This window comes from Emys orbicularis, chromosome 9 (genome assembly GCF_028017835.1).
Source record: "Emys orbicularis isolate rEmyOrb1 chromosome 9, rEmyOrb1.hap1, whole genome shotgun sequence".
In the NCBI taxonomy this organism is placed as follows: Eukaryota; Metazoa; Chordata; order Testudines; family Emydidae; genus Emys; species Emys orbicularis.
The window spans coordinates 13209966-13234976 of record NC_088691.1 but is presented as its reverse complement, the minus strand read 5'-3'; the positions used below and the strand labels follow the sequence as shown (position 1 = coordinate 13234976).

Here is a 25011-nt window from a genome sequence, read left to right as displayed (position 1 = left end):
TGGAAAAGAATATTGGTGTTAGGAATGTATTTAACTTCATTTTTGTTTGGTTACTGTTTTTAATCCTTCCTGTGCTGTTGGTACACAGATGTGGGAGAATGTATTCCAGGGGTTTTGTCTTGACTTACTGATCTCTCTTGAGGCTATGACAGGCATGTTGCTGTAGAATGTTGACTCTTGTTTTTATATTAGTTTGATGATAGAAAATCTGGAGTTAGCATCTTTTGATGATACATCTTACTAGGTATATTTATTCAAACACAATTTATTTGCATTATAATTTAAATTATAGACTAGTATAAATGTACAGTATAATTTTTCTTAATAATTTCGTCTGAATGTTAAATGAAATTATATCTCAAGATAGTCACTTAAATTTTGCACTAGAGGATATTTTTACCCTTTTTACTCCATGTCTTTTAGCTTAACATGGTTTTAATTATTTTTCTAAAGGGTATTGGACACAATGACAATCACTGTAGTGTATGATAACTCTGAAGCTATGGAGCTCTGTGCTTCTCAGGATCTGTATCTTAAACCAGTAGCAAAACTGACTATCAATGTGGTGTTTCCAGAACACACAGAATCTACCCGAGCTTTCTCTAAGTGGGAAGTGATGGACAAGCTGAAGAACATGATTTGTCCAGACCAATTTACTACTGTTAGGGTTTCAAAGAGCACTAAGGATTTCATTCGATTTGAGGGAGAGGCAGAAACTAAAAGGTTGATCCTCACACTTAAGGAAAAACTGCATGGAAAGGTAATAAAACTGAATGGTTTTAAAGATGACTTGAAGGTGATGGCCACCGAGGCACAAGCTGACTTTCCAACTCCACAAGAGTGGGCATCTTACCTGAATAAAAGAGAGATTACGAATGAAGATCTTACTGAGCAAACCGCTGATATTCCTGATTGCATCTATTTTGAAGGTTTGCCATGTAAATGGTTTGCACTAAAGGGCTCAAATAGTGAAAAGCCGAGTGAAGATGTTTTAAGAGTGGTGTTCAAAAGCTTTGGAAAGATCAAGAACATAGATATCCCTATGCTTGATCCTTATAGAGAAGAAATGGTGGGAGGAAATTTAAATAACTTCCTTTTTGGAGGTCTACAGACATTTGAAGCTTTTGTGCAGTACCAAGAGTACACGGCTTTTGTGAAAGCTATGGAGTCACTTAGGGGAATGAAGCTGATGTTTAAAGGGGATGATGGAAAAGCTCTGGCATGTAACATGAAGGTAAGCATCACTGGCTATATCTTTTGATACTGCCAATGCTATCTTTGCCCAAATACACTACCATAAAGACTTCTATAGTAGTCAAATATCAGAAATGGTACAGCAGAAAAGTATAAAATTCCCTGGCCCAACCAAGACTTATCTGCTGAGACTGCCATGAAGATCATTACTGCTATTTGAAATCTTAATTAAAAAAAAAAAAAGACAAATTGGGAACTTTTTGCTCGCCAGTGTAAACATTTAAGTGATGGATACTTGAGGTGGGAATTTAGACCTGGAGCACGGCTGTTTGGGAGAGGGAATAGATGGATGGCTCTCGCAGCTATTCATCCTCATAGTTCCCCACCTAGCAAATAAAGCTGTGGCTTTTTTGGTGGGCCGTTCTCACTGAGTTAAGGCTCACAGATGAGCCAGCCACAAGGCTGTCTCTTCAGAAGCAGCATTCACTCTGGTTTGTTTGCATCAAGATTTTGGTTTGTATGGATTTGCTGCTTGGGTGACTATTGTTGACCTCTCAATCCAGATTTTAGTGAAGATTTTAATCCTTCAGTATGACTGACCTGGAAAAAGAATTTGCTTGTTGATTTCCTGAAACATTTTTCTCCACTGGTAAAATAAAAGTGAAAAGTTATTAAGTTTATGAATCAATTGGATGAACACTGGAGCTGAGAGGGATGCAGTCAAGGCCTGGAAGAGCTGTTCTGAAGACATTGTTTTCTACATTGGTAAACCCCAAGCAGTGTCAGCAATAGCCTTCCTTTCTGCCTTTTTTACAAAAAATGTTCATAGTCACTTTGAACCTGTACTAGCAGGATGTATCCTTGCTTCTCGTGGCACTTTGCTTTGATTAAGGTGGATATAGTGAACAGTTTTGGAGGACGGATTTGTTTGGGGCATACCCTGTGTTATGCTGTGAAAGGAAATTGGAGATCTGCATGCGTACAAAAGTTCATAGCTGCTTAGCAGCGTTCATCTAAAAGTCGGATTTAGTCATTGAGATAAGCCTGGTTCCAAGTATTTTGCTCAGCACAAAGTATGTAAATTATCTATGATTCTTGAATATGTAGCAGTCATTACACAATGGTTTAGAAATCATGCTCCAAATGACTTGGTTTCCCAGCTTGGATAAAGTGCTGTTTGCATGGATGTTTTCTTTTAATGTGCCCACATTGAGTTAAACAGTTCTCAACAGACAGCCTCCCCTGCTGTACCAACCAGCCAACTGTAATCCACTGATTGCCTGTAGTCAGGCAAATGCTTGACCAAGAAATTGTGGCTCATACAGTGCACTGAAAATAAGTAAACTCTGGCAATCTGTCAGAGAGAGGGAATTCTACAGCTAGGAACTCTCCACTGAAAATGCCCAAAACTGAACATCTACAGGCTGTCAAAGGCGTATTGTCACAGTTTATGAGCCTCTAATGGCACAGGGTAAGGTGACATTTGGAGTAATGCTTATAGTAACATTTGAGAACAGGAGATAGCTATTAGTGTGAATTCTGCAGGTCATATTCCAGTCTGCTCAACTAAAAAGCAGCAGAAAGAAACACTCATATTTCAAATATAATTGTGCAGAAATAGATTAGAGACTTTCTAAGTTGTATAGGCTGTTTGTGTTTTATTTGTGTAAATAAGGTGACCCAGTAGATTGACAAGTTTGTGGTCTTTTTTAGGGCTGTTGATTAATCGCAGTTAACTCACGTGATTAACTCAAAAAAATTAATCATGATTAATTGCAGATTTAATCGCACTGTTAAACAATAGAATACCAATTGACATTTATTAAATATTTTGGATGTTTTTCTATATTTTCATATATATTGTATTCTGTGTTGTAATTGAAATCAACGTATATTATTTTTGATTCCAAATATTTGCACTGTAAAAATGATAAACAAAAGAAATAATATTTTTCAATTCACCTCATACAAGTACTGTAGTGCAATCTCTTTGTCGTGAAAGTGCAATTTACAAATGTACACTTTTTTTGTTACATAACTGCACTCAAAAACAAAACAATGTAAAACTTTAGAGCCTACAAGTCCACTCAGTCCTACTTCTTGTTCGGCCAATCGCTTAGACAAGCAAGTTTGTTTACATTTACAGGAGATAATGCTGCACTCTTCTTATTTACGTCACCAGAAAATGAGAATAGGCATTTGCATGGCACTTTAGTAGCTGGCATTGCAAGGTATTTACGTGCCACATATGCTAAACATTCGTATGCCACTTCATGCTTCGGCCACCATTCCAGAGGACGTGCTTCCATGCTGATGATGCTCGTTAATAAAATAATGCGTTCATTAAATTTGTGACTGAACTCCTTGGGGGAGAATTGTATGTCCCCTGCTCTGTTTTACCCACATTCTGCCATATATTTCATGTTCTAGCAGTCTCGAATGATGACCCAGCACATGTTGTTCATTTTAAGCTCACACTCACTGCAGATTTGATAAAATGCAAAGACGATACCAATGGGTGATTTTTAAAGATAGCTACAGCACTCGACCCAAGGTTTAAGAATCTAAAGTGCCTTCCAAAATCTGAGAGGGACGAGGTGTGGAGCATGCTTTCAGAAGTCTTAAATGAGCAACCCTCCGATGCGGAAACTACAGAACCCGAACCACCAAAAAAGAAAATCAACCTTCTGCGTCTGACTCAGATAATGAAAATGAACATGCGTCGGTTGCACTGCTTTGGATTGTTATCGAGCAGAACCAGCAGTGCGAGTAGGCCGGTACGCTCCGGTACGCCGTACCGGCAACTTATTTATAGTCAGTACAGCGTACCCGAAAAAACACAGCAGCAGGAAAGGGCTGGGGGGCGGGGCTGGAGGTTCTGCTCCTTTCCCCGCTGGGAGGGGCAGCAGCGGGGAAAGGAGCAGAATGCCGGCAGCTCCTCTGGTGGCTCTACTGCTGGCCCCCACCTTCGCTCCCCCCCAGCCCTGTCTCCGGCGCAGCAGGAGGAGGACAGAGCCCCCCCCCACTCCAGGTAACATGGGATGGATGTGGGGAGGGGACAAGGAGAGCGTGAGGGCCCCGGGCAGGGAGGAGTCACATGGAGGGTCACATGGGGAGGTCACGTGCCCCCCTTAGCTGGTGCGTCTTCCCCTCCTCCCCCCCATACCGGTAAGACATGGATTTTACTTGCACCACTGAGCAGAACACATCATCAGCATGGACGCATGTCCCCTGGAATGGTGGTTGAAGCATGAAGAGACATACGAATCTGTAGCACATCTGGTATATAAATATCTTGTGACGCCGGCTACAACAGTGCCATGAGAACGCCTGATCTCACTTTCAGATGACAACATAAACAAGAAGTGGGCAGCATTATCTCCTGCACATGTAAACAAACTTGTTTGTCTGAGCGATTGACTGAACAAGAAGTAGGACTGAGTGGACTTGCAGGGTCTAAAATTTTACATTGTTTTATTTTTGAATGCAGTTTTTTTTGTACATAATCACACATTTGTAAGTTTAAGTTCATGATAAAGAGATTGCACTGCAGTACTTGTATTAGGTGAATTGAAAAATACTATTTCTTTTGTTTTTTTACAGTGCAAGTACTTGTAATCAAATATAAAGTGAGCACTGTACGCTTTGTATTCTGTGTTGTAATTGAAATCAATATATTTGAAAAGGCAGAAAACCAAAAATATTTAAATAAATGGTATTCTATTATTGTTTAACAGTGCAATTAATCACACGATTAATCACAATTCATATTTTTAATCGCACGATTAATAATTAATTTTTAATGACTTGACAGCCCTAGTCTCTTTATAATTCATGAACAATCCTGCCTTCTGATTCGGTTTCTTCTGGAACAGGTGACTTTTGATACAACCAAACATTTCAGCAAAGGAGCTATCAAAAAGAGAAGGCTGGAAAGACAAAAGCTGCAAGAGCTAGAGCAAGAAAGAAAAAGGGAAAAAAAGAGAGAGGAAGAGGAGGCTGCAAGGTGAGAAACTTGTTTTGAATGAGTGTTCTACTTTTTTTAAATTTACTCTCGTGTCTTGCTCCCAACAAAATCTCAAGAGAGGAGCACCCAATACAATACCCCCAAACCTAGATAATGTTAAGGGTTAGATAATGTTAAACTGAAAGCTGAATATTGTCTAATTCATATGGTGTAACCAAAAAAAAAGAAAAAAAAGCACAGTATCTTCAATTGTGTAGATGTCACATAAAGGGAACTAGATTAAGAGAGGAGTAGTAGACCTACGCAGTGTGTAGAAAAAGGGGATTGTGATTGGAGAAGTGGTCTGGAGCTGTCTAGACATCTGCCGGACCCTCTCAATTAAAAACACTATGTGCCCTCGTTGCTTCCTCCCCTGTATCTCTCCTCTTACAGATCCAGGATTTGTTTTTCTTTCAGTCACTCTAGTAATCTATCAAACTCCATTTAAACGTTTTTTTTAAACTGCGTGAAGGCCTAAGGAGTCTTTTCTGCAGTGGAACTGTAGATCAGTAAATAGCTGAGACAAGATCAGCCCAGGAAGGTGACAAACCATCCTTCTGGCCATGTTTCCAGTGGCTGAACATAGGGTTACAGAAATGTATTGACTGCTCAAAGATTAAAGGTAAATCTTAGATCAGTTGTATCACTCAAAGTGGTTTTCACCAGATCACTGATAATGTGTGCTGTAGTTGGAAAGGGCAGCAAAACAGCATGTTTTAACAGAGAGGGTAGCCTATGGTCAGTTTGGATATGTGCTTAATCATAGAATCCTAGATATGTAGGGCTGGAAGGGACCTGAGGAAACCTAGGAAGCCTGGGTGGCTTGAGATCTTGTTTGTAGTATTATTTCATAATTGCTGTAACACCACAAAGTAATAATATGCAGCCTAGCTGTGTCCTGAAGTAAAATTAATATACAGTATAGAACACGTGACAGGATTCCACATGCCTCAGTGTTGACTGGAGAGTCCCAGTGCGTAAGCGATCCCCCATCATTGCTATAATCTTGAAGGCAGTGTTGTCAGATGTATCGGAACAACTATCACACTGTATTAAGTTCCTACTTCTATAGGGAGTGTTTAGGATCCACCCTATCTGCCACTGGACATTATTCTATGAATATATCCATTGATGTAGGAACGAGAGTCGAAATGCTAAATCTAGCAACTCTGATGCAATATCTCTAAATCTGTCACCAAACTTAATACCTGTATTATTTGAAATTTTCTTTAAAATATTTAATGGTTATACATTGACTTCTAGGAGAGTTTTGCCTGCATACAGAATGCAGGATTAGGTCCAAAAGTTTGTGAACCTTAGTTATTGGTGTTAACTGAAAATGAAGGAGAAGGGGGCAAATCATTCTCTAGCGGTGACCTGGAAGAGACTATAATATGAACAACCTGTATATTCTTTAGCAAGAGAGAGATTATTATTAGAAGAGTCTTAAGAGTACAAGAGAAACTCAAACTGTCCTAAATCTTTGCATCTATTGGATGTATGTTGGTTGTATGCCATTGAGTTTAAAACCTACCTAGGCACAAGGATGTCTTGATTGTAACAGCAAATCGATTCCTAGCATCGAGTCACTTGCTGTTAGCACACTAAAATCCTACTTTTCACCCTCCAGGGGTTAACATGTAAAATGAGTGTCATCTAAATTGTCCCATATTAATAATTACCTAGAAAAAGACGTGATGATGAAAAAATTGCTCGAGAAAGAAAAAGGAAGGCTAAGCTCAAGAGGAGAGAACACAGGCAGATAGATCGGGATGAGAAACGCCCAAGAAAGCAGCAGAAGGTAACAGCTGAAGAAGAGCAGTGGCCAGAGAATATGCCTGAATGGGAAGAGAGGAAATATCTACTAGCTCAGAGAAGAGTGGAGTCTATAAGGCTGCTTACAGTGCTGTTAAGCCGAGTAAAAGTAAGAATATTTTTTAAAAATATTCTGTTTTAAAGGATGTTTAGTAGAGCTTGAAAAATTTACCAGATAGCTGATGGCCAGAGGCTGATGAGAAGGATGACTTGGAGTTGGGGAAATGCTAGCAAGGCCTAATAGCAAACCCCTAGTGTTAATCTATCCCTTCTTCATAGAGTCATAGACTTTAAGGTTAGAAGGTACCATTATGATCGTCTAGTCTGACCACCTGCACAACACAGGCCACAGAATCTCACCCACCCACTCCCGCAACAAACCCCTAACCTATGTCTGAGCCATTGAAGTCCTCAAATCATGGTTTAAAGACTTCAAGGTGCAGAGAATCCTCCAGCAAGTGACCCGTGGCCCCACACTGCTGAGGAAGGCGAAAAAACCCCAGCGCCTTTGCCAATCTGCCCTGGAGGAAAATTCCTTCCCGACCCCAAATATGGCGATCAGCTAAACCCTGAGCATGTGGGCAAGACTCACCAGCCAGACACCCAGGAAAGAATTCTCTGTAGTAACTCAGATCCCACCCCATCCAACATCCCATCACAGGCCATTGGGCATATTTACCTGCTAATAATCAAAGATCAATTAATTGCCAAAATTAGGCTATCCCATCATACCATCCCCTCCATAAACTTATCAAGCTTAGTCTTGAAGCCAGATATGTCTTTTGCCCCCACTGCTCCCCTTGGAAGGCTGTTCCAGAACTTCACTCCTCTGATGGTTAGAAACCTTCGTCTAATTTCAAGTCTAAACTTCCTGATGGCCAGTTTATATCCATTTGTTCTTGTGTCCACATTGGTACTGAGCTTAAATAATTCCTCTCCCTCCCTGGTATTTATCCCTCTGATATATTTATAGAGAGCAATCATATCTCCCCTCAGCCTTCTTTTGGTTAGGCTAAACAAGCCAAGCTCTTTGAGTCTCCTTTCATAAGACAGGTTTTCCAGTCCTCAGATCATCCTAGTAGCCCTTCTCTGTACCTGTTCCAGTTTGAATTCATCCTTCTTAAACATGGGAGACCAGAACTGCACACAGTATTCCAAATGAAGTCTCACCAATGCCTTGTATAACGGTACTAACACCACCTTATCTCTACTGGAAATACCTCGCCTGATGCATCCCAAGACCGCATTAGCTTTTTTCACTGCCATATCACATTGGCGGCTCATAGTCATCCTGTGATCAACCAATACTCCAAGGTCCTTCTTCTCCTCTGTTACTTCCAACTGATGAGTCCCCAGCTTATAACAAAAATTCTTGTTATTAATCCCTAAGCGCATGACCTTTCACTTTTCACTATTAAATTTCATCCTATTATTATTACTCCAGTTTACAAGGTCATCCAGATAAGAACATAAGAACATAAGAAAGGCCGTACTGGGTCAGACCAAAGGTCCATCTAGCCCAGTATCTGTCTACCGACAGTGGCCAATGCCAGGTGCCCCAGAGGGAGTGAACCTAACAGGCAATGATCAAGTGATCTCTCTCCTGCCATCCATCTCCATCCTCTCACGAACAGAGGCTAGGGACACCATTCTTACCCATCCTGGCTAATAGCCATTTATGGACTTAGCCACCATGAATTTATCCAGTCCCCTTTTAAACATTGTTATAGTCCTAGCCTTCACAACCTCCTCAGGTAAGGAGTTCCACAAGTTGACTGTGCGCTGCGTGAAGAAGAACTTCCTTTTATTTGTTTTAAACCTGCTGCCTATTAATTTCTTTTGGTGACCCCTAGTTCTTGTATTATGGGAATAAGTAAATAACTTTTCCTTATCCACTTTCTCAACATCACTCATGATTTTATATACCTCTATCATGTCCCCCCTTAGTCTTCTCTTTTCCAAACTGAAGAGTCCTAGCCTCTTTAATCTTTCCTCATATGGGACCCTCTCTAAACCCTTAATCATTTTAGTTGCTCTTTTCTGAACCTTTTCTAGTGCTAGAATATCTTTTTTGAGGTGAGGAGACCACAACTGTACACAGTATTCGAGATGTGGGCGAACCATGGATTTATATAAGGGCAATAATATATTCTCAGTCTTATTCTCTATCCCCTTTTTAATGATTCCTAACATCCTGTTTGCTTTTTTGACCGCCTCTGCACACTGCGTGGACATCTTTAGAGAACTATCCACGATGACGCCAAGATCTTTTTCCTGACTCGTTGTAGCTAAATTAGCCCCCATCATGTTGTATGTATAGTTGGGGTTATTTTTTCCAATGTGCATTACTTTACATTTATCCACATTAAATTTCATTTGCCATTTTGTTGACCAATCACTTAGTTTTGTGAGATCTTTTTGAAGTTCTTCACAATCTGCTTTGGTCTTAACTATCTTGAGTAGTTTAGTATCATCTGCAAACTTTGCCACCTCACTGTTTACCCCTTTCTCCAGATCATTTATGAATAAATTGAATAGGATAGGTCCTAGGACTGACCCTTGGGGAACACCACTAGTTACCCCTCTCCATTCTGAGAATTTACCATTAATTCCTACCCTTTGTTCCCTGTCCTTTAACCAGTTCTCAATCCATGAAAGGACCTTCCCTTTTATCCCATGACAGCTTAATTTACGTAAGAGCCTTTGGTGAAGGACCTTGTCAAAGGCTTTCTGGAAATCTAAGTACACTATGTCCACCGGATCCCCCTTGTCCACATGTTTGTTGACCCCTTCAAAGAACTCTAATAGATTAGTAAGACACGATTTCCCTTTACAGAAACCATGTTGACTATTGCTCAAGAGTTCATGTTTTTCTATGTGTCTGACAATTTTGTTCTTTACTATTGTTTCAACTAATTTGCCCGGTACTGACGTTAGACTTACCGGTCTGTAATTGCCGGGATCACCCCTAGAGCCCTTTTTAAATATTGGCGTTACATTAGCTAACTTCCAGTCATTGGGTACCGAAGCCGATTTAAAGGACAGGTTACAAACCTTAGTTAATAGTTCCGCAACTTCACATTTGAGTTCTTTCAGAACTCTTGGGTGAATGCCATCTGGTCCCGGTGACTTGTTAATGTTGAGTTTATCAATTAATTCCAAAACCTCCTCTAGTGATACTTCAATCTGTGACAGTTCCTCAGATTTGTCACCTACAAAAGCCAGCTAAGGTTTGGGAATCTCCCTAACATCCTCAGCCGTGAAGACTGAAGCAAAGAATCCATTTAGTTTCTCCGCAATGACTTTATCATCTTTAAGCGCTCCTTTTGTATTTTCATCGTCAAGGGGCCCCACTGGTTGTTTAGCAGGCTTCCTGCTTCTGATGTACTTAAAAAACATTTTGTTATTACCTTTGGAGTTTTTGGCTAGCCGTTCTTCAAACTCCTCTTTGGCTTTTCTTATTACACTCTTGCACTTAAGTTGGCAGTGTTTGTGCTCCTTTCTATTTGCCTCACTAGGATTTGACTTCCACTTTTTAAAGGAAGTCTTTTTATCTCTCACTGCTTCTTTTACATGGTTGTTAAGCCACGGTGGCTCTTTTTTAGTTCTTTTACTGTTTTTCTTAATTTGGGGTATACATTGAAGTTGAGCCTCTATTATGGTGTCTTTAAAAAGGGCCCACGCAACTTGCAGGGATTTCACTTTAGTCACTGAACCTTTTAACTTTTGTCTAACTAACCCCCTCATTTTTGTATAGTTCCCCCTTTTGAAATTAAAGGCCATAGTGTTGGGCAGTTGAGGTGTTCTTCCCACCACAGGGATGTTGAATGCTATTGTATTATGGTCACTATTTCCAAGCGGTCCCGCTATAGTTACCTCTTGGACCAGCTCCTGCGCTCCACTCAGGATTAAATCTAGAGTCGCCTCTCCCCTTGTGGGTTCCCGTACCAGCTGCTCCATGAAGCAGTCATCTTCCTGTATGATATCCCAGTCCTTCTCTGTATTGGCAATATGTCCCAGCTTTGTATCATCCGCAAACTTTATTAGCACACTCCCACTTTTTGTGCCAAGGTCAGTAATAAAAAGATTAAATAAGATTTGTCCCAAAACCGATCCCTGAGGAACTCCACTAGTAACCTCCCTCCAGCCTGACAGTTCACCTTTCATTATGACCCGTTGTAATCTCCCCTTTAACCGGTTCCTTATCCACCTTTCAATTTTCATATTGATCCCCATCTTTTCCAATTTAACTAATAATTCCCTGTGTGGAACTGTATCAAATGCCTTACTGAAATCGAGGTAAATTAGATCCACTGTGTTTCCTTTGTCTAAAAAATATGTTACCTTCTCAAAGAAGGAGATTAGGTTGGTTTGGCACGATCTACTTTTTGTAAAACCATGTCGTATATTGTCCCAATTACCATTGACCTCAATGTCCTTAACTACTTTCTCCTTCAAATTTTTTTTCCAAGACCTTGCATACTACAGATGTCAAATTAACAGGTCTGTAGTTACCCGGGTCAGTTTTTTTCCCTTTCTTAAAAAAAGGAACTATGTTAGCAGTTCTCCAGTCATACGGTGTAACCCCGGAGTTTACAGATTCATTTGCATATGAACATAAGGGAAAAGGTGTTGAGATTCTGTCCCTGCTTGAGACTTCATCTTTTGTATCAGTCTCTGTCCAGTAGGTGTCTGGTAAATTGAATCAATTCCCTGGTTCTCATTACCATGCTGAAAAGAAGAAGGGCTATTTCTATTATAATCCTGCCCCAGCATCCTGTGACATAGTCTCTGCTATTTTTGGGCCCTCTTGTCCCATAAATAGCTCCAGTTATTGCCTCTGCTGCTCAGAGCTCCCCAATAGCAGAGTAAAATTGATATGCATCCTGTAAGTTTCACTGCTGCCCAGGGAATACAGCATATCCAAAGTGAGGCTAATACACCTTTTGTCAGTTTCACCCTGCTGATGCTCTGGGAAAATCAGAGCAGGAGAGGCAGTACTGGAAGTGTTTGTCTACATGCTCACTACGTTGATTTGCATTTGAAGGATTATCTTCTTAGCTACATGGACTAGAAACTTTTAAAAATGAAAGCTTAAATACTGCAGTAATTAAGATAGGCACCATCACTTGCCAGGGAAAGCTTACTACTGGCCACTGGCAAGTGGATTTTTTCAACCCCTGATGTTTAATATTTCTTACAGTACTTAGGAACCCCCATCAACAAGCACCAGCCAGAGGCCACACCAGCCAATCTGTGTGAGTTAGTGCTCTTTAAAACTAACTGGCAGCAGAACATTTTAAATTCTGCAGAAGGTGGGGGTGTCTTAAACAAACCTTTTTTAAAGGGTGAGGAACTAGACAGAAAAGATTTGGAGAGAGATGTAGGGCCTTTTAATCCCTTGGTGTCATCACCTGTAAAGTTTAATATTAGTTATCATATTTGCAGCTGTTACAAAATAGGGTAATTTAAAGCAGTTTATCTAATAATTCTTAGATAAGATATTCAATTTACAAAAGTGCAGCACTTTACTTTAACAGAATTAGCGAAGTTAGTGCAATGCTATAGTCCAGGGGTAGGCAACCTATGGCACGCGTGCCGAAGGCGGCATGCGAGCTGATTTTCAGTGGCACTCACACTGCCCGGGTCCTGGCCACCGGTCCGGAGGGCTCTGCATTTTAATTTAATTTTAAATGAAGCTTCTTAAACATTTTACAAACCTTATTTACTTTACATACAACAATAGTTTAGTTATATATTATAGACTTATAGCAAGAGACCTTCTAAAAACGTTAAAATGTATTACTGGCACGCAAAACCTTAAATTAGAGTGAATAAATTAAGACTTGGCACACCACTTCTGAAAGGTTGCCGGCCTCTGCTATAGTCTAAGTGGGTGACTAAAATGATTTTTGTAGTGGATGCAAATCAGGTAAAAGCAGCAAGGTTAGCTCAATATAGCCAATGACTTTTATTGAAAGGGCAAATATTCTAGCTAATTAAGGACCCAATCCTGTGACACAGTGAATACCCTCAACTTTCACAGGAGAGCTGCAGAACCTTGTATGATCATGGCCTGAATTAGATACAGTAGGTCAAATTCTGCCCTCATTTATACCTGGAGAGCTGTCCTGACTTGAGCAAAGTTGCATTGCCTGTATGTTAGTTCACAATTTAGTTCGATATAGTTTCTCTGTACAAATTTTGTCTGTTACATTCACATTGTAATTTTCTCTGATTTTATTTGAAGGATTTTGCACAGTTGACCAGCCAAAAAGTGGAGCCCTTGCTGTACCCTGAAGAAATAAGAAAGGATTGCTTTCCTGAGACGGAGTTCCAAAATGCACAGACAGAGCAGAGAGAATCCCGTTATTTTCTACACAAAGAACTGAAGGATAAGAAAAAATTTAGCAGTCAGTTCTTCCAAACGGGTAACACCTCTTTTAGTGAGGAAGAGGTGCCAAGTAATCCTGCCTCACCTTGTCATCTTGTGAGAACGATCTTAAATGATGCAACTGCAGTAGCAAGCACTGATAAATTAACTGGCAGGGATGAGTACAGCTCCCCTGGCTGTGGGTCTTTACAGATTACAGTTACTCAAGACTGCAAGGTTATAGAATCCCTTGAGAGAGAAGACTGTCCTCCTTTGAAGACAGTGCACTCTGGAAAAGTGTCTGGTACAGGGTACTGCAAAAAGCAAAAGATTTATGAAACTGATGAGTTTATACATTATTTATTAAACTATTATCAAACTCCAAGCTACGCACGTGTCTGCCTAGAGCCAAAAAGCACCGTTAGCAAGTCTTGGTGGCAGAGGATAGTGTCTGATAATGGGAATGGCTTTCAGATCAACTTGAAGAACAAATATGGGCGACGCTTTACAGAAGTGAGTTTTGTACAAAACCCCGACAAGGGAAATTGTAGCGGGGATGATAATTATAGATGGGAGATCACGATTCGGAAATCAGAGCCTACAGAGAGTGTGTCAAAAAACAACGCCTATGCTGGAGGGTTTACAACAAAGTTCCAAGTACAGTGGAACGACTCACTTGATATTGCTAATTTACCATATGCTGAATTTAATAATTCTTCTTTTGGAGGCACTAATACTAGTCACGATAAAAAATCCAAAGACGACAATAACAGAAGAGAAGTTGCCCCACCATACACACCCTCAGGCTCTGCATACAAATTCAGGGATTTAATGGAAGAGATCAGTAGTGATTCTGAGTATTTTAGTGAGGCAAAGAGAACAGAAAGAAGATATAAAGATGTTTACAGTGATGGCAATAAAGCATGGTCCCTCCCAAGAGAGATGGAGAGAAAATTCGTTGTCTGTGTTAAAAACGTAGGTCAAAATTATCCAGAAAATGAATCCAGCAAATGTAGCTTCTGTTCAAATTCTGCCCCTGGTGGCTTGACAAAGCAGTGTAGACATAAGCTTAAAAAATCATACAAGAGGTGCAGTAGTAAATTGAGTCACGAAGGGCGAAAAAGTGAGTGGAAATCCAATGAAGAGGCGATAAATACCCCCAAAAAGAAGAAAAAGAGAAAAAAGCCCTCCCCTGACATTTTACCTGATGAACATGGCTTCTCTGAAATGGAGAGTTGGAGACAGTTGGAATCTCTCAAAAAGATACAGAGAAAATGTAGCAAAATGTTCCACCATAAGATGAAATTCAAAACCCTTCATGTGTTGGCAGCAGCATCAAAAGATGCCATCCATGCTGATGCCTCTCTGCTTCAGAGATCTCGCCAAAGGGCCGGTGAGGTGGGGGAAGTGAAATAGAACCAAGACGACACTCCTCAGTTTGACAGGTTTAAGGATTCTGTGCAGAATTATGGTAACTGACACAATCACTCTGGCAGTCAAGCTCACCTGACGGTTGAAAGTAGTTTAGAAGGAGGAGACACTGATTTCTCTGACACCTAAAGGGCTTGACAGTCGTTTAGTGCAGCAGCACTCTTTGGGGTGGGAGCCTGGACCACAGCACCACGCCTGGTCCCTGCAGGATGCCTGTTTGCATTTGGGTGGCTGTGAGAGTATGCTGTAGCTACACCCCTGCGCAGGGCTCCTGCTCTTTATGCACCTACGCAGCCAGGTTAGAAGCGGCCTGGAGATACTACCTTTGTCTGGGTGCTGCTTCTCCTGGTGGCAGAAGCCACCGTCATTCTTATTTATCCTGGACCTGGGAACCTAAGAAATCCTGCTGCTGAAGTGGAGCAAGAAGAGGCTCCCAAGGACCTGGGCTAAGGTTTAAATTAATAAAAGGGGAGAGCGAGGGAACAATCAGCTCCCCTCCTTCTCTGGTTGGCCAATGGATGAGAGCCTCTGGAGGAGGGGTCATCCTGCATTCCTCCAGCATCTGCTCCCCACTGCCTTCTGGGGCTGTCCCAATCACTGCCATCAAGTTTCCACCTGTTGAGCTAGGTGAATTGCAGTCTTCTCATGGCAGTGAAAGATTTGCAAAGAACGATGTAAAAGCTGAAAAGTAGAAGCTTTGACCACCTAACTGGATGGCAATGTATCTATCTCGAATACATGCACAATAGCAAATCTATGCCTATCCTGTTATGCTTGTTAAGATTTATTGGGGATAAGTAGTGCACACTCACCAGCTCATCACATTTTGGAAGGAGAATATGTGCAATTCTGAAGATCAGTAAAATAATGTGGTGGCTAAAACTACAGTTCTAGAGACACATTACTGTGGAAAAATTAACTGAGAAAGAACACAGTGTACAGCATAGATGGGGATGAACATACTGTTTGAACTGACTGAGGCACTATACATTTGGCCTTCTGATCTCCCAACAGGAATGAAATAATTCTCCCTTTTGGCTTTCCCCTATGAAACTTGATTCAGTCTATTATGCTTTAGCTACATGGCTGCATCACTCCAGCATCTTTTTCTGGGAAAATCTCCTTCAAATAACTTGTTTTTTCTCCTTATCTACAGGAGATGAGAGGAAATTAACACTGAGGAAAGAGATGGATGCAGATGTTGGAGGATGTCCTGTTGAGTTAATTTAGACAAATCCATGCTCTGATGCTGTCTGTGGAGCAGAACCCAAAAGAGAATGCTGAATAGTTGCTAGCTAATGGCAATGGGGTCTTGAAGCTGCTCACAAAAGTCGTCCCCCCCCCCCCCCCCAAAAAAAAGGCCTTTTATATGGCTCTAAGAAGTGAACTGTAAGGTCAGGTCTTTAGTGCAGTGGTTCCCAAACTTGTTCCGCCGCTTGTGCAGGGAAAGCCCCTGGCGGTCCAGGCCGGTTTGTGTACCTGCCGCGTCCACAGGTTCGGCCGATTGTGGCTCCCAGTGGCCGCGGTTCGCTGCTCCGGGCCAATGGGAGCTGCTGGAAGCGGTGCGGTCCGAGCCGCCGCTTCCAGCAGCTCCCATTGGCCCGGAGCAGCGAACCGCGGCCAGCCGAACCTGTGGACACAGCAGATACACAAACCGGCCCGGACTGCCAGGAGCTTTCCCTGCCCAAGCGGTGGAACAAGTTTGGGAACCACTGCTTTAGTGATTATAGGCAGTCTAAAATAGTCTGTTTTGTTTAGACTCCTTTAATGCATGCTGGAGTGGTAGGACAGTGAAACAATCTAGTTAGTACAAGCTACAAAAATAGAATTTGTATGGATTTGGCATTGATATGAAAAAAGACCAAAAAGTTACCCAAGTGCATGACACAGCTATTGTGAACCAATTGCTGAGAGTTTTGAAGCTTAATGGGTTGAAACCTCTGAGTGGCCACCCAGCTAAGTCCAGGGGAGCCATAAAACATTTGCATTCTGGTATCTAGTAATTATTATACAGTTGAATTGATTGTGCACAAAACCACTTATACATAGATGGGAAAAATCTTTAAGTAACCATATATTCAGAGTGGCTCCTCAGTCATATTGTTAATATGATGGGATGGCAAGAAGGTGGGGTATGGCAACCTTGCAATTCAGTTGTCAGAAAAAAATAGAAAAAGGAAAAAAAGGTGAAAACTTGCAGTGCGTTTCTAAATTAGAGAAAACACACCCTAGTACATGTTAACCTTCTCCGAGCAGCTACACTGGGAAAGTTCCTCAGCATTCAGTTAAAATTCTAGGAATGAGCCAGAAAACTTGACATTTTCTTGGGCTGATCTAAATCATTACACTGCCACTAGATATAGCATTCCTGAGATGGTGAGTGAGGATATTCCAAACAAAGCTCTAAATGCTGAACAATGAAAGGGGATTATTTCAGCATGTTGACCATCAGCATGAAAGGTTACCTTCAATACAGGGTGAAAATTGCTTGCAGGATTTCTAAGACAGGCCTTTCTGGAGGCACAAGCACTGAGACAGCTACTTAGTTCAAGGTAGGTTACAGATAATTCCCAGAGAAGACTTCATTTTCAAAATGTTGCTAACTTTTATAAATCTCTGCTGCATGGAGACATAATGTGAAAATGCAGACTAGAAGCTTGGACTAATATCTACATTTATTCAGTTCTCTCTATTTAGAAGATAGCCACAGCTGCTCTTGGACAAAGTCCCTCATGAAGATGTAGATGGAAATGGAACAGATTCTGGTCTGAATTTAGACCAACATACTTACTGTTTCAGGTTTCATTTTAGTATGCTTTATTTATTACATGTCAAGATACTAAATGTGATGTAGCTCCCTTCATTACATAGCATATCATTCATGTTTGTAACCTCTGCTCTAATAAAGTAGTAGTAAAAATGTTTGCGGTTATCATTCATGTTATGTTGTGTTTCCCACCGCATCGTTCAATAACGGTGACTTCTACAGCCTTCTAAGCCACGTTTTACCCCCATCTATTCTTATTGTTAAAAACACGTTCATACGTTGAGTGCCTTTTTCAGGTTCCCAGTAATCAATGACAAATGGTTGCTACTCAAAGTACTGTTATGTGTGACACCTTTTTGTTTGAAGACAGCTTCTTGCTGAGAATATTGTCTATATACTTTGGAAAACTTATGCCCCCTGTCTGTCTTGCTTTTTATATAGTTGTAATGAAGACCAACTATTGCAATTGTTTACCATGTAAATATCTCTGTTCCACTATGGTGGCATAAGTGTTTTTCCTTGATGCAATATTTACAACCACAAAAAGCAAACTTTTTCCCCACTGATCCTGAAATGGCTATTTATGTGCATAGGCTTATGCACATTGCATTATATAATTCACACACTTACAGGTAAGGAAGTGACTTTATCTAGAACTGGAACTAAATATTCCTGTAATTTTCTGATGGTTTTGCACCAGGCTGTCATCCCCCTTAAAAGCAAAGAAATATACTGATTCTTTACTTGCTTCCTGCACCACCTAGATTCATTTACAAACAAGCAAATCCTGAATTTGAAATTTTCCGTTTAGATAATAAAACACAAATAAAGTGAATAAAATGTAACATGTGCACTTTAAAATGAAAAATGCCAATCTGATTGGTTTTACTTCATCATATTAAGATATGAAATAACTTTAGACATAATTTCAGCAAACTCTTTCCTTAGTAGTTTATAGATTGCATTCTTTAGATCCTACCCTCCCCCCCCTTTTTTTTTATTAATTTCCTTACCGTTCTTCCCAGACACACACTGCCTGAGCCCCTGTAGTTCCATATTTTGGACTGTACAGCATGATTTGTGTTTCAGAGGTCAATATTCATTTACATGGCTTTTGTAAAATAACTACAGAATTTTTTAAGAATTTGCTTGTAAACTTAAAAAAAAGTTTGATGTTTTCTGGTTAAACTTGTATATTGCTGTTGCTCAGGAATAAGATGTAATGTCTTTATGAAAGTTAAAGAATAAAATGTATTTTTATTTGATGTAAATCTCTTAAATGTTAATGTATAATATATTAAACTATGAAAAGTAACTTTCAGGTGGCTAATGATCAGGCATGCACTACAGTTGCTTACATAATTCCATTTAATTCCGTTAGTTATTTGTATTGCATTGGCACCTATCTATGCTAGGACCCCAATCTGTTAGGTGCTGTATAAACACAGAACAAAAAGATGGTCTCTGTCCCCAAAGAGCTTACAATCTCAGTAAGATACTTGCATGAAATGGTTAAAATACTTGTACTTCTGTTATAAAATGGGCATTAAGGACCAGGTGCTGAGGGGTTGCCACTCACCATTGGAGTCAGGTGGAGTTTCCGCTATTCAGCACTTTTCTAAGCTGCCTAAAATGTGTTAGCTAGGTCATAACCCAGTTTTAGGCTAATACACCATGTTACACAGTAACTGGCTGGTGGGTTGTGCCTCAGGTGTGCTTAAGGTCAGATCCTGAAAGGGTAAATTCAGTGGATATTGTAGATGATCAGGCCCTTTTTAGAAGTGGAAATGAACCAAGCCCATTACATACTTGCCCCACTTGCTTTGAAATAAAGCTAGTCACATACCAAAACAACCAAATGTGTTTGGTACATAAATAATGTGATTTGGGATAGGGAGTTCAATAAACCCGAAGGACAAAAATGCTTAGTGTGATTCTGCCACACACCTGCAAAGCTGTGACTGGAGCACTCAGGGACCAAGCAGACAGCTGCTTTCCACCTGTATTGTAACCTCTTTGCAACAAGGAGCACTCAACTCCTCAGCTGGAGAGCTGCTGTTCAGCTACAGGATAAGTGAGGAGGAGTGAGAGAACCTGTCTTCTGCAAACCCACTCTTGGACAGCTCTACTTGAATTATCAGTTTAAATTTCCAGCAGTTGCTGCATATTATGGTACAGCAAGGCAGCAGGTGAAATAAACGAGACAATTAAAATTGGTTTTTAAAATGCATTTGGGTGGGTGAGGTAATATTTTTTATTGGATCAACTTTTGTTGGAGAGAGAGACAAGCTTTTGAGCTTACACAGAGCTCTTCTTCATGTCTGGGAACCTAGCTCAGAGTGTCACTGCTAAATCTGTTCCACCTTGTATTTAGCTGGGACACTCAGTTAGTTTCCTAGCCCTGAAGAAGAGCTCTGGAAACTCAAAAGCTTGTCACTCTCACCAACAGAAGTTGATCCAGCAGAAGATGTTGTCTCACCTAGCTTGTCTGTCTACTGTCCTAGGACTGACAAAGCTACAACACACCACTGTGTATTTTAAAACCAAGAAATATGATCTAAGAATAGTGTTATTTTTACTGCATTTCTGCTCTGCTTGAGGAGACATTTCCTTTTAACTTTTGTACTAGCTCTGATAGGATGTAACATGGCTCAAAGATAGGTGAATCCATAGAGAGAGAATTTAACCTTTACCTTCATTTTTCCAGGTAAAGTGATCATGTCCCCCTTGTGAGGCGTAGCCTCGGTATTGAACAAAAATGCGAAAGAAAGGAGGACTAGAGGTGTGAAAAAGCACCAAGGCTCCACTTGTTTGAAAAAGGGAAAACTTAGTCATATCTAGGAAGTAAGATTAACAACGGCTGTGGCATTTGTTCTCATTTAGCACCCATTTACAAGCCAAAACTTTACATAAATTTCCCCACTTGTATCTAAATGACTAATGTAAGAATGACTGGCAAGATTTCTTTATCAATGATTTAACAACCACTCTCTGGGTTGGCTTAGGCAGTAGAAAAGAGGGAAGAAATAATCCAGGTCCTTTCCACATGACTGAGTACCATTTGACAAACATTTGCCTTGCATTCAGACTCTGCCACTTTATGTTGATTTAACAAACTGGTATCAAATTGTGCATACAGAGTACAAGAGCATGTGGGGCAAAATGCTGAAGGGTAGCAGGTTACAAACTGAATTCGTAGCACACAGTGTACTGGAAGATCTAGTAAATATAAGGATTCAGATGTAAATCCCCTTTCACTGTATAGATTTTTTTTTTTTAATCCAAACAATGCATAAACATGAAGCCTTTCAGCTCCACCTGTCTTGTGTGACTGCTTACATAACTTTTCCTGTGACCATTCATTACTGAAGCATACTTTCTTACATAATTAGAGAACTTAAGGTAATGCCTACTTACAGATAATTAGTTAAGGGGTAGATTCAAAGCCTTTGGAGGTTTATGGTCCTTACAGAGCAGCTGCTAGTGAACCAAGGCTGCTTGGAGATGAGAGTAGGTAGGTTTTTCTTTTTCCAGAATTCTACAGCTCTCTCTATATTATACATGCCCACAGCAATTCTGTCCCTATTCCCCAACAGTTCAGACTAGGGTGATTATTTGGAAAGACTCAACAACTGGTAATCTGCATGATGCCCTGTTAATCTGAAATCTGTTCAATTACCTGGTATGCTTCTTAGCGCTTAGTCACAGTAGCTGGTGATAGTTGGAAAAGGAGATTAAGCCACAGCAAATGCAGATATAGTTTGTTTGTCCATTTCCCCTAGCCGTGTTTATCAAGAGAAAACATCAGCCATTTTATGAAGCAATTCTCCCTTCCCTTGCCAAAAATTTAGAACATCACTTTATTTCTTACAACATGCATCGGCTTTACTAGAAGTGGTACCTGACCCCTACCACATTGTACACTTTCTTCCTTCTGTTGAATTGCCTTCATTGTGCATTAGACAGATAAATTCTTACTTAAGCCTGGTCTACACTGGGTGGGCGGGGAAGGGGGGGAGGAAATCGATCTAAGATACGCAACTTCAGCTATGAGAATAGCATAGCTGAAGTCAACGTATCTTAGATCGACTTACCTCCCGTCCTCACAGTGCGGGATCGACGGCCGTGGCTCCCCTGTCGACTCCGCTTCCGCCTTTCGCCCTGGTGGAGTTCCGGAGTCAACAGGGAGCGATTTATTGCGTCTAAACGAGACACGATAAATCGATCCCCAATAGATCGATCGTTACCTGCCGATCCGGCGGGTAGTGTGGATGTACCCTTAAATAAGTGCTTACTTCCTCAAAGCACTTTACAGAGTGAGGGTAAGTATCATCTCCATTTTATAGACATGACAACTGAAGCACAAGTGTTACGTGACTTGTGTAAGGATCTAAAGAGAGTCAGTAAGTCAGGTCTCTGGATCCAGTCCTAGACCAAACTACTGTTCACGGACAGTACATTATACTCTTAGGATGCTAGTCACAAAGCTTGTTCTCGTGTACATCACCATTCAGAAGGTTTTATAATTTTGTTGCAGATCCCCTCATGCTGGAATTGTGTCAATTCACATGTGCAAAATGTAGAATGTTTTTCTATGTAACATACACAATTTAGGAATATTACTCAAAAGCGTCTTACATGCAGCCACGGGTGGAACTCAAAGGTTCTCCCACCCAAGAAATAATGGAGCAAAGATGGGGAGTTAATTTTGGAGGTGCAACATATTAAAGCCAAAATAATGTTTTTTGCATTTGAACTTTAAAAAGGGTGAAGTTCAAATTAAGGAAATCAATAGGCCCAGGGCAGCTTCTGAGCTGGGCAAGCACACACCAATCCTGTCAGCTCTGCCTCAAGTTTATATTAACCAGACAGGCTACAACTGGAAACTCATCTTTACCGGGGAGCCAGGCTGAGATGTTGGCACAGCTGTGAAGAGGCTTGTTAACAGCTGCTGAAAGCCCAGGTCAGGGGAAGATCATTGGTTTGGGGGGTAGGGGGTGTACATGTACATTGTGTTGGCAAAGTTCATTCTGATTTTTGGTGGTTTAGTTAAATTATTGCTATTTTCCTTGAGTTTCATATAAAACCTGCCCCCCCCTCACTTCTGGGGAAGAGCCCCCAGTGACCGTGAAGGTTTTTTAGGGGCTGTCAGGCAATTTTTTAACATTCCAAAACCCACTTTGGGGCAGTGGCCACTGTATTGTATTTGAAAATAGGTTTTTATTTTTGCTTTAACCTGTACACAAGTCAAGTGTATAACCTGGTCTACACTACAGCTAAGTCTACAGAAGCTGCCTTATGTTGACCTAAGTCAGTGTACACACCTACAGCCTTGCTTCCGCCACTGTAAGTGCCCTACACCGACGCAACTCCACGAGAGGCATAAGTGGAGCCGTGAAATTGACAAGAAAGTCTGGCTCCCCAGCTGGGCTGACCCCCAGGCTCGCCGCTGGGAGCTCTGCTTCCCCCTGGGGTCCCAGCTCCCCCGAGGCTCCCAGCTTGGAGGCTGGCTCCCCCTGCAGGCTCTCGATTCCCTGCTGGAAGCATGGCAGCCAACTGGACGGTGGGCGCAGATCTCCCTCCTGGAAGTGAGAAACCCCAGCTGGGAGCAGGAAGGCTCCCGGCAGGGATCTGCGTGGAGCTGAGAGCACTGGCTCTCAGCCCCCCACACTGCCCCTCTTCCGTTGATGAAAGTGCACCTAGTGAGTGCACGTACCACCGACAGAAGGAGGGTAGGGTGGACATCAGCCACTGCCGTTATTACTAACTTACGTTGACTAAAGATTGTAGTGTGGACATGCCCTTGGTTTATTAATATCTTAGCAATGGCATAAGAAGCACCTTAGATCACTTGGAAGCATAGATTGTTGATCTCATTAAGCTCACTTGAAGGCATCCAAACCTTCAACTGCTATGTTTTTCTTGCTATACACTGTTAATGCTTACTTGAGCCTTTTTATTGCACAGTTGTAGATCTGCAACAACAAAGCAGGTTTTATAGCCGTGCTGGAGTACAATCTTGTCAACTGCACATTCATTAATCAAATGTTCAGTTAAAATTAGTATGTTTCAAACCCCATCCAGAGGCATTCAGCTCAGACTGGCTAAGGTTGAATATGGAGTGTCCAAAAGTGGAGATTGTACCTATTAAGCATTGTCCCTGTTCACATGACAGACTGGAAACAATATATAAATAAATACCTGAAATTCAGAATGCTAGGGACTAGAAATTTTCATTTGGTCCCTTTAGATAAAATAAAGAAATACCACCACTATGTAAGAATTTTATTGTCTGCCTGTAACAAGTAAAAGCACTTTTCTGATTTGAGGTAAAACCATTAGAAGTAGTCTACAAGGAGTATAAATGGCTTTAAAAAGCAACACAAAGCCCATAACTAGTTTTACATTAGCCTAGCCCCTCCCTACATGGTTCATATAATAATATTTTAGCAAGCTACCTGTGCAAACAACTGCCCTCTTTGTTTTAAGGCCTAGTGTTACAAAAAGACAAATGCCATCAAAGTGGTTCCCAGAGTATGGATTGAGAACAGTCATTCTGAACAAACACGGTCTCAGGTATTTTTACACAGTGCACTAGGTGGTGTTTACAAAAGCTGCTGCACCTCATGGAACACTTTCTATTTAAGAACAATTTTGCCTAGTTTAGGGAGTTTCCCTTTTTGTTTGGTGTAAGCAGCTACGCTCTGTCTGCTCCTCTGCCTAAAGTTTCCTGTCTAAGTTTTATAGAACATTGGGCTGTTCTGGCAAATAGGATCATCAGCAACGAAGGATTTTGCAAGAGGTTTGAGCTCCCACGGAGCCGGTTTTCATTCAAAAGTACACAGTAGCAGCAACACACATCAGGCTGCTCATGATAAAAAAAAAAAAAAAAAAAACACACATGGGCACCATGGAAAAAAACAGCTAAAAAAAAAAAAAAAAAACCTACATAATACTTTGCCTTTCTATAGCACTTTCCACCAGAGGATCTCTAAGCACTTTACATGAAAGAACCGAGGCTCAATCCCCTGTGAAGTAGGTATCATCCTCCTTTTACCAATGGAGAAACTGGAGCACATAGAGTTAAAGTGACTTGGCTAAGCCTACAGAGCAAGTCTGACTCTAGATCTGTGCTTAAGCCACCAGACCACTATTAACCTTTCAGTGCAGGAATGTGCCTATTGTAGATTTGCAATGTTGTCTTGAAAGCTTACTGGCCTAGGTATAAAACCCACTTAACCACCCTTTACCATGGTATTAATGAAGAGTTAAAACATTACTTTTGCTTAAAATATATATATTACATACATGCTGCAGGCAAGTGGGCAAGAGTTCTGCAAGGTCGGCCTATTGCAAACTCACATTCAATCTGGTTTAAAACCAACCAAGGTAAAAAAACATTTAACAAGTCAACTTAAAAAAAAA

General features: G+C 40.9%; 1 protein-coding gene across 1 annotated transcript; it reads left to right on the top strand.

Moving 5' to 3' along the window:
• The first annotated feature begins 466 nt into the window (after nucleotides 1–466).
• On the top strand, nucleotides 467–14804 carry LOC135883725 (A-kinase anchor protein 17B-like). The gene is made up of 4 exons (XM_065410963.1): nucleotides 467–1234; nucleotides 5070–5200; nucleotides 6887–7124; nucleotides 13266–14804. Exons 1-4 carry the CDS (start codon nucleotides 467–469, stop codon nucleotides 14802–14804), a joined length of 2676 nt encoding a protein of 891 aa, XP_065267035.1.
• The last annotated feature ends 10207 nt before the right edge of the window (nucleotides 14805–25011 follow it).